This window comes from Lissotriton vulgaris, chromosome 7 (assembly GCF_964263255.1).
Source record: "Lissotriton vulgaris chromosome 7, aLisVul1.2, whole genome shotgun sequence".
Classification (NCBI taxonomy): Eukaryota; Metazoa; Chordata; class Amphibia; order Caudata; family Salamandridae; genus Lissotriton; species Lissotriton vulgaris.
This window is the reverse complement of record NC_141695.1, coordinates 1,205,991,467-1,206,001,938: the sequence shown is the minus strand read 5'-3', so window position 1 is coordinate 1,206,001,938 and position 10,472 is coordinate 1,205,991,467. Positions and strand designations below refer to the sequence as shown.

Sequence of the window (10,472 nt, the reverse complement as noted above, 5' to 3'; positions counted from 1 at the left end):
GTTGAAGAGCAGGCTGCGCTGACGCTCTGCCAAGCTTGTTGAAGCACACTGCGTAGAAGCAAATGACTACACCCAGAACAAGAGCAAGGCATCCCCGGGGAGGGGGGAGGGGGGAGGGCGGCGGAAGGAGGCTGGCGGGGGGGAGGGGGCGAGAGGCAAGAAGGATGGATGAAAGAAGGGAGTGGTTAAGGGAGAGTGATTAGAGAACAAAGAGAGAGAAGGCAAGGGGGAGGGGGAGCGGTGACAGAGGCCAGTCGGGTAATGGAATTAGAGGAGGGTGAGGTGGTTTGAAGGGGTGGGATGGGGGGATGGGGGGAGGGGGGCGGGTGGAGAGAGGAGGAGAGAAAGGAGTCGGTGAAAGAGGTGCATTTGGAGACAGAGGGGATGGTACGAAGCAGGGGAGTAACCGAAGCCCCTTCAAGTAAGGCTGTGTGCCAGGAGAGAGAGGGGAGGTGCTGGAGCTGGGGAACAGATGGCCGTGTGCGAAGCACTTGGAGAGTGTATGCTGGCAAATGGTGGGGGGGCGGGAATGCGAGCGAGCGGAGGCAGGCTGGTGTGGGAGGGGGGAGGTGCTGGTGTGGGAGGAGTGCTGCTAGGGGAGGGGAAGCCTGATGCCGGATGCGGGCGGGAGAGCCTGGGAATGCGAGAGGCTGGGCTGGGCTTGCATGCGATGCACGTGCATGTTCACGTGAACTTCATGAAAACCGCGGGGCTGAAAGCCCTTTGGTTTGAAGATGTTTTCGCCACATGAATTCTCGCTCCGCTCGATGCGCTTGCGCACATCGATAGGTCGCGAGACCTAAAAATGACCACATTTCTGTCTCAACACAAGTATCACAATGAAACTAATCCTCTGCTTTAAAATATTCCTAGAAAACATACCTATGATGTGCAGAGTTAAAGTGCAGAAGATGTGTTATGTGACCTCCGTGGAAAAGAAAAGCTTTCCACTTAAAGACAATGAACTGCCCAGAGTTCCCTCACCTGAACCGCAGAGTCACAGCCAATGTTTGTATGCTGTTTTCTTTTTGTGTGCACGTGATTTAATTTAAACCATGCCTTTTTGAAATTCTGGTAATTAGTATGAAAAGAGAATTACATCACAATGCAGTAACAATCCACTAACCAGCTACCTCTCCTGTCACTCGTTTAATGTATGCTTGCCTTTGACCTTGTACAGTGCTCTGCTGTGTTTTTCGCTCGGATCACGCTATACAAATACCACATACATACGACCTACTGTTTTTAAAGTGGTGAACCAATAATTAAACCCAGAAACACGCTTTTTAGGTCTTGCCTAGCAGCGCGCAGGCGCTGCATGGAAAAAGACCTTTAGCCATCGATGCAGCTTTTGCCCTAAAAACGTGCCCATGTTCCATTTCCTTCAATGGTAGCGCGTTGTCGTCTGGCGATTCCCTTGTTTAGATGTATTGTGGCTGTTTGTAGTAGACTCTAAATAGGGTTAATACCAGCAGAGGCTCCTTTATGGCAGAGGAGCGTCACTCCTGTGAGCAGATGCAAAACTTGCAAAATAAAATGATAATAACACAGGTTTATTAGCACTTTATTTTTCTCCGTAGGGCCGCATCTAGGGGGTGGGGCAATCATGATGACGGGTAGAGGAGGAATGGTGGGCGCTGCTGCTAAGTGCACAGGTGAGTTTGGCTGGCCGTCTTAGGGCAGCCAACCCGAAAAGCGTACTGAGATGTCTCCAATCTCTAACCTGAGCTGCGTTGGCGGGGTTGGAGACAGCAGGCACAGGCTCCCAGTCTCTCTGGGAGCGCAAATCCAGGGAGCTCAGGCAAATCCTGGCTAGTCACTCATGCTGCCTTCAGCATGAAAGCAACATCTGGATTGACTGTAGGTGTGTCTGGGAGCCTCAGCCTGTGCTGCAGTGGAGCTAGAACAGCAGTAGAGCGGCAATGCGACGAGCAACAAGTACTTTTTTTGTGTGTTGTTATTGTTGCCGTCCCTCCCCCCCCACACGCTGCCCGCTACTTTTCCCTGACACCAGCCACTCCTGGGTAATAGGGCATTTACCCTTTGTTGGCAGCAGCCCTTCATCCACAGAACTCTAATTAACCCCCTATGTTCACTTGTTGTTTTTGTTGGCTCGTGTGTGTTAAGCTCTGTTTGATCTGGCCATCTGAAGTGTCGTATGGGTACTGAGTGACTGGTGCTGGTCAAGCAAGATCTGGCAAGCATTGGTAGTTTAACAGAAAGTAAAAATGTAAAACTGCACGAGTAATCAATAATAAACAACGTAATAATACAAACACTCTCTTTAATATATCTTTATACTTTGGTACCCAAAATATGTATATATTAATAAAATATTATTGTATCTATATAAATTAAAGCCCAAACTTCTAAAAAATATATATTGCGGAGAGAATCCCTGCTAGTCTAAAAGAGTGTAATGCATATTACGTTGAGAACTGTAGTTTGTTTTAAACTGTTAGTGTTTTGTAACCAATTTAACATTTTGAAAATCAGCCGCTGCTTCAGCATGTCGCAGTCTCGACTTATCTTAAAGTGCCAGGAACAAAGAGAGCAGGCTGGTCTGATGAAGGTCGAAGCACCCAATCTAACACAGGTTCAATGCATGTCAGTGCGTCGGATATGGCAGACTGGTGTCCCAACTCTGGAAGGAAGACAGTCTTTTTAGAAACTAGACAGGTGACTGGTTCTACCACAGCAAGGCCTGCCTTTCAGAGAATCCTCCTACCTCCAGCTTAGTTTGGAAGACCATAGAGCAAGGCATTGCCACCATCCAGATGGTCAGTCAGTTTCTAGAAGGCACGGTTTCACTTTCTTTTAGCAGCGAGAGCTGGTACCAGGCAACTGGGGTCCTGACACCAGCTAAGGGCCCTCACCTGCATCTGTAGTCATAGCTTCCACTTCTCAGTTTGCTCAGCTTGGATCACTGCAAGCCGTGAAGCAGGCTTGATACCGCCCTGCGGGTACCCTCTGTGTGGGGGAATATAAGTACCATAAAGAGTCGGCATAGGAGTAACTGTTGCACTGGCATCTGTGCTCCTTCGAAGGCCTCAGCTGTTGCAGTATTGTCATTGGCCTCTGAGGGGCACAGCTGCACTTGTGCCTGTTCCCTGCTGGACCTTAGCTGGTGTCAAGTTGTGAGTGGTCACTGGGTACTACTGCTGCTCAGTTGTCTGTCTGATGCCTCAGTAGACTGAGACGATCCCTCTGTTAGCAAAGGCGCTCCCTCCAATTGGCTGGGGCGCACCTAACATTGGGTAAGATGCTCTTTCGAGTCACTGGGGCCCTCTGTTTTCTTTGCAATATCTCAGGAACCCGAGAACCCCTCTTCCAGTAGACTCCACTTGAGTCCTAGGCAACCCTTTGTGTTCAGCCACTGGCAGACAACTGTCCCATGGACGCCCATCCTGCTCCGGTCCACTTAAAGCGTGTGTGAAGAGCCCATGGCAGAGCACTGGAATGAGGCAGCAATGAGAGCTTTGGAGTCCATATTGAGAGCTAGCTCGAGTCAGGAATGAATTTCCACTGGATTCAGAAAATAACAAGTTTGAAAACAGGTTCAGTGCTAGGAGGAGCTGGAGTCAGGAATGGGGGATATGAAGTAACGAATGAATGACGAAGAGCTGGAGTCAGGACTCAGAGGAAGAGGGGGTAAAGAAGGGTTTGTCTAGAAATCAAAATCAGCCCTGTCAGAACTGTTTAAATTAGCTCCACAGCTCAGGAGACCAAGACTGAAATAGGGCAACGGGGGGATTCATGGTTTGGTCATGGCAGCCCATCCAGCTCTAAAGGCAGGCCAGAGTCTACAGCTCACCAGGAAAATGCAAGTGTGGCAGAGCGGACAGTCTGGCCTTGAAGGTTAGGTGTGAGGCTGTGTTACCCCCCACATCCCTTTCATCATTCATGACTCTATAGTTTAAGGGAGAGCAAAACAATGGTTATGTGCCTGTGGCGGATCTCGTGCAGCTTGGACACGGCCTCATAGACTGCTACGTTTGGTGGGAGTTAGGCTGATCTGCGTGCTGTTGACCCACGTCTGTAATGGCGGACACTAGATTCAACTCTGGTGGACAATGCTGCCCTGAGTTATTCCCACTGGATTAAAAGAGATAGTTCAATCATTTTCATCACATTGTATCTTTTCCCAACGCAATAAGGATCATAGACAATCTTTTGTGGCGGGTTTCCTGTGCTTCCTGTGTTGCCTCTTCCGCTGTGGCCTCCAGATGTCTCCTCTATCCACACTCACACCTCTATGTCTCTTTTGCCTCTACGGGCCAAGTGTGTCTTTTTTGCCACCTCAGCTGGACTCAGTTTTTCTTTAAAAAGGAGAAGAAGCCACTGGTTTCATTGGCACTGTCCGTTGCACCCTTCCGCCGGAAGGAGAAGCTGCGGCTGGCTGTCCGCTTCAGCTCTCCCCCCTGGACTGGTTCCTTGGGCTGGGTCTTCTCCTTCTGTCGTTGGCTCCGAAGCTGCTGGTCTATCACAATCTGCATGTCATCCTGGCCAGGAAGGAAAGAGAGAGAAGGTCAGAGGGGAGAGAACAGTGGGTGCCAGGAAGGAAAAAAACAGTGAGGGGAAGATGAAGCCCTTTTAGTTTTCAGACACGGACATCCTCATCAAACACTTTTTGAAGGTCAGACCAGGTGTGTTGCATGCTACAACTGTGGAACAGAACTCACTCCAAAGTCTTAGTGCATCCGATAGGTGGCCTGACTGAATTGTGAGTGTTGGCAGTTACACAACAATTGGTAGTACTCTCAAGAGCCTAATAAAACACACACATACTCACTCACGTCCGTCACGTCACGTCCGTTCCATCATTCCCTTTCTCTACTGGGATTTCGTCCCGTTCCCTCAAACCCCCCGCATGCGCTATACTGCTGGGATAGCTACATAGCTCACCCCTGCAATCTGTCAAATTTTGGTATGGAGTTTATTATCGATTGTTTCAACATTTGGATCAAATCAGCACTTGTCCTCAAAGCCTGCAGGCAACAAAAATGTTTCAGACTCATCCGTCTCACAACACTGGGTTACTCAGTTCAGTTCAAAGACAAGGTTTATTTGGATTATACAGTCCTTAAACGTATAAAAATCACTGGGTTAGTCATGAATAGTTGGTTTAAGAGAAAATTACTCAATATATGGAAACCGCATTAAGAGCGTACTACCGCCAAGAAACATAAAATTGTTACCAAGCACAATTGTGGATGCAGAAATAGCTAATCTTAAAGTTTCGAACATCTACAAAGTAATTTTCATATGTAATACCCCAGATTCTTGTAAATAATTGTTTGAGATCTATCAGGAACTGTCCTGTCCCTTTGAATCAACCACCAAAATGTTCCTTTCCCAGTTCCCCCACCTGGATTGCTCAGAATATCGGTAAATTTAGACAAGGGATTGAATGTGCCTGCGTCAATAGTGTTGTTCAAACCTGTCCTCTGTAATGCTTTCAGCAACCATCCCAGACAACTCAATCCTATTTGATTAAGCAAGACAATTACACCTAGATTCATCATCGGCATGTTTTGCGAGTCTGTAATAGGGATTAATAAGGAATCGCTATTACAGACTCGCAAAACGGGATTCATGTAGGAATCGCAAATAAGGAATAACTCCCCATTCATTCCTATGGGCCTAAAGGCCCATAGGAATGAATGGGAAGACATGTCAATGTGCGAATCGCTATTAGCGATTCGCATTTTGAGTTTGCGATTTTAAGGGTGCAGGGGTGTCCAAAGGACACCCTGTTGCACCCCTGATATGATATTGGATGCTGGTGTTACGCACACACATGTCCCAAGGACATGTGTGTGTGTAACATACAACTTAGAAAAATGCACTTAAGTGCATTTTTCTAAGTTTCCGCTATTTACCACGAGGTTTGACTTTGCGGTAAATAGGGGCCCAAAATTGCGAATTCGCAACTTTTAAATGTTTCATGAATTGCATTTAAGGAATCTCAAATAGAGATTCCTTAAATGCAATTCCTCGCAAATTTGCGAATTCTATAATAGCGATTTTTGCATTTGGGATGATGAATCCCAAATGCAAAAATTGCGCTCGCAAAGGGCCAGATTCTCAGAATCTGGCCCTTTGCGAGCCGATTTTCCGTTGATGAATCTGGCCGTTAGCCTCCACACACCAAGGCTCACCATTCTTTCCGTGTAGGAAAGTGTCTGGTGAGTAACCAAAAGTTAAGATCTGGGTACCATAAGGACCGCTGCTTGGGATGAATTGTGAAAGAAATCTTTCAGGTAAGAAGTACTGTTCTGTGATTAACAACTCGTTGCAGTGAGATATGGATTCTCTGTCTTTTTCAAAAAGCTATGGTAACACCACTCCACAAATGATGGTCTTGAGAGTCTGGTGGCCTGGCCAACTTTTACTCGATCTCTAACCTTCCTAAGCCATTCACCCTCCTTGGAACCAGTAGTCGCTTTTCAGCTTCAACCTTTTGTTGACTCTAATTCTGTTCTCAGCATGTCCATGTGGGCTTTGAGAATAGAGATGTACTGAGGCGGTCCTGGGGTCTTTGGTAATGAAATGCGCCATATCACAGCAATAAAGCTTCTTTGAACGTGGCAGCATTTGACACAAGTAATCACAATATCTTACTATCTACCCTGGTGCAAAGTGGTGCAGACCAGCATCCGACAGACAGTGGTTTGTTTTTCATCTTTTCTTTCTGACAGTTTCTATCAGATACCACGTCCTCCGCCATACGATGCCTGTCATGCAACGCCCTCTTCGATTTAACCCTATTGTCAGGGCCGGTCCTAGCCATGGGCGGTATGGGCAGCTGCCCAGGGCCTCGCGCTCAGGGGGGCCCCGCTGCCAACCCCGCAGTTGACAGCAGCGGGAATAAATAAATTATAATCATGGGAAAAGCGCTGCGCAGTGCGCACAGCACTCTCGTCGCGCTCGCGCAGGGGCCCGGGCCAGGCCGCAGGCAGTAAAAGTAAGGCAGGGAAGGTGGCCGGGAACTAAGCACTGTCTGTGCAAGCACCGCATGCACCATGACGCACGCACCCCACCACCTAGCTTGGTGGTGGTGGTGGTGCCTTAATGATGGTGACGTGACGCCAGTCTTGCTCATGATGCGGGTGACAGTGGGTCCCAGGGCCGTCAATCTGGTAGCGCGCGAAAGCGCTACCAATGACGGCCCTGGACATGATTTTATGGCCAGCCCCGCTCAGTGTGACGCACTTAGCATGTGCACATGCCATTCGTGAGCAGTCAGTCACTACTCGGATCGGGCCGCGTGGGCAGGGCTGCAGGCAGGAGTCGGTCGGGCCCCGGCCTCCCTGTTGAGTCGTCAATGAGCAGTTAAGGTAAGAGACCTGCTTCGTATTTATATTATAATACTTAGAATGTTTCAGACATATGATTCAAGATGCTTAGTCACCTTTGGCACAACATTAGCAGGTACCTGGAGACATTAAGTGCAAAAATGCATTTAGGTGCAAAAAACAGAGTTAGGAGACTAGTCACCTTTGGTACTTCATCAACTAGAATGTGGGGACACTTTAAGGAACAAAAACATATACAGGAGTAAAAAAATCAATACAGGTACACAGACACAAGTGCAGCAGGTCAACACAGCAAAGCACACAGCAAATTGGCAGTCCCTCCTGACAACAACACTGCTCTTCTTCCTGGCAGAATGTCCTCAATCCAGAAGTGATCAGAGTATCTGGTGTCGCAGGTCCAGTACTTCTAGTCATTTCAGCCTCTGAAGTAGGCAAACCTCAAATAAAAGCCTCTGTAGTGCACAAGACCCTGTCCTTCCTTGCACTGGCTCCCAACACACTACAGGGGGTGGAGACACCTTTGTGTGAGGACAGGCACAGCCCTATTCAGGTGTAAGCGTTAACTCATTCCACCACTCTAGCTAGGAAAGGCTCATCATCCTGGAGATGGGCTATCAGAATATGCGGGGCACACCTCAGCTCTCTTCTTTGGGTGTCTGTCTAGAGCAGACATCTTCAATCTGTGGGGCGCGGCCCCCAGAGGGGCCGTGGAGTCACAGGAAGGGGGGCGCGCATTCCCCAGCCCAGCGCTGTGCCAGAGAGACCCTCGCACTGGGAGCTGCTCTAAAGAGCAATCCTATGTGCACACTTCACACCAGCTGATGAAAGAAGATGGGTCTTGGCGACAATGACCATTAGGTGGCAGTCTGGCTCTGCAGGAGGCCAGTACTAGCTTAATTGACCTCGTGCTGGGCCTGTTCATGCACTGCGTCTACAAGGGAACGTGCGAGCTGGGCTTGGATGGGGGCTGGTGCAGGCTGTTCTCAGTGAGGGGGAAATGGGATGGAAATCAGAAGCCAGAACCACCCAACTTCTAACTTTCCTTACCTTCTGCTGCTTCGAAATTTGTCATTTTTCCTGTTTTTTTCACCTAGTCTACACAAATACTTTAGATTTTTTTTATTGTGTTGCATAAAAAACCTGTATTGGAAAGGCATTTGACGCCTGGTGCTAGAATATTTCTATTTCCTTTTAAATACATGTTTGCAGAATATTTGTAATATTGTAAGATTTATTTCTATTAACTTTTAATTCTTTATTCTTTGCTCTCATTGAGGCATAATTCTGCCAAATGTTATATTTATACAGTGCAATCGCGCAACCTTTTGTGTGATGAAGATGGTTTCTGCAGTGAAAGCACTCGCAAACATATTTAAATAGCTGTTCCCCCCCCTGGGAGGGTTAATTCTAATAGTTAATATGCTTTAGCTGAGTGTCATTCAAGGAGTGTCATGTGCTGCACAACGGAAGCCCGCGGACAGTTAACTCTCAGGGTGCAGCAGCTTGACTGAAAGAAATACAAACGTGTGCTAGGTGCAAATGTAAATAAAGGGTGCTTGAAAGCTGGTATTGGTTTTAATTGAATGAATCATTCAAAGCTTTGTGATGACACAGATGCATTCTTTTTGAGTGGTAGTGCAAAGAGAACAATTGAGATTTGAAGTGTGTGCTTTCAATTGTAATTGAATTTGTATAAAGCTTATTACCCCAGGAGGTGTTGAAGGGACAGTTTTGTAAAAAAAAACAAAGTACAATCTGGGTATTACTAAAATACAAGTTTTAAAAAATGACTTGTATATTCACAGTGCTTTCTGTAACAATCTGTAACCTTCTAACACAAAAAATGCACATGGCACTATTCTCCACTGCACCATCAAATAATTAATTCTGTGGGTCCCTGGTTACACATAGACTCTGAAGTGCATTAAACCAATAAATATGTCATAATGTACTATTGTACATTTCCCACTGAGTAACATCTTTTAAAATGTATTTTTCACTTAAACTACCAGTTATTTTATACGTAGCTACCTGGCAGTAAAAAACCTAAACATTTTTACAGAATACACTGTTTAATAATATTTCCCACCGTAAAAATGATTTGCCACAGGAATTAAGGGCGTTTATGGTTATTGATAGAGAGTAACAGGTTCTAGAATATTTTGTCAGGAGGGGGTCCTTACACCATTGAGAGCACGGGACCCATGTCTGGGCATACCCGTCTCACTTGGGGTGACAAATGCAAAAAGAACAATTGATGAACAGAATATTGAACAACGTTAAACATTCCCCCAAGTACAGAGATCTAGGACTAAATCCATTTTTTCTTTATTCCCGATGCCATTCCAGTTTGAACTCAGCCATATGCAAATCAGTCTTAACCATGATGATGGGTGTTACCCCGAAACCAGTCCCAGTATGCTTGTTTCTGGTCCAGGGAAGACCTGGCTTCCCTGGACCAGGGCCGGACTGATCCCATGAGGAACAGGGTCAAGACTGATCTGCATATGGCTAGGTTTGAACTGGGGTAGCGAAGTGAGCTAAAGAATGATGATGGATGCAACTCAGATCTAATAGTGACTTGGCGTGAGTGTCTGAAGTGTTTCAGCGCTCCGTCCATCATCTCCTTGTGTTTACGTTTGAAAAGAGACATTTTTGAACCTTCAATTTAAAAACCATCTTTACTAAATGAGGTATTTTTAAATTGTGAAACCAAAGACACCAAACTCCAATTTTCTATCAGCTTTCAATTGGAAGATACACTTGTAATATGTTACAAGGTCGCTCCAATGCTAACCTATAGGAGAGGTAGGCCTTGATGTAGTGAAAAACGAAATTAGCAGTATTTCACTACAAGGACATGTAAAACGCAACAATACATGCCATACCTTTTAAATACACTGCACCCTACCCATGGGGCTACCTTGGGCCTACCTTGGGGTTACCTGCCAAGCAATAAAAGGGAAGGTTTGGGCCTGGCAAGTGGGTGAAGTTGCCTAGTAAACATGGCAGTTTAAAACCAAACACAGGTTCTGCAGTGACAAGCCTGAGATGTTTGCAGGGGTACTCATGTGGGTGGCACAATCAGTGCTGCAGGCCCACTAGTAGCATTTGACTTGCAGGCCCTGGACACACCAGGTGCACTGTACTAGG

General features: G+C 46.7%; 1 protein-coding gene across 4 annotated transcripts in view; it reads right to left on the bottom strand.

Moving 5' to 3' along the window:
• Nucleotides 1-2,267: 2,267 nt before the first annotated feature.
• Nucleotides 2,268-10,472, bottom strand: part of BICDL2 (BICD family like cargo adaptor 2) — a 123,588-nt gene continuing 115,383 nt past the window's right edge. For all 4 annotated transcript variants that reach the window (XM_086931722.1, XM_086931723.1, XM_086931724.1 and 1 more), the window contains one exon: nucleotides 2,268-4,502. In XM_086931722.1, the coding sequence (XP_086787848.1) occupies nucleotides 4,311-4,502 (192 nt within the window). In that variant the 3' untranslated portion in view covers nucleotides 2,268-4,310. The remainder of the gene's footprint in view (nucleotides 4,503-10,472) is intronic.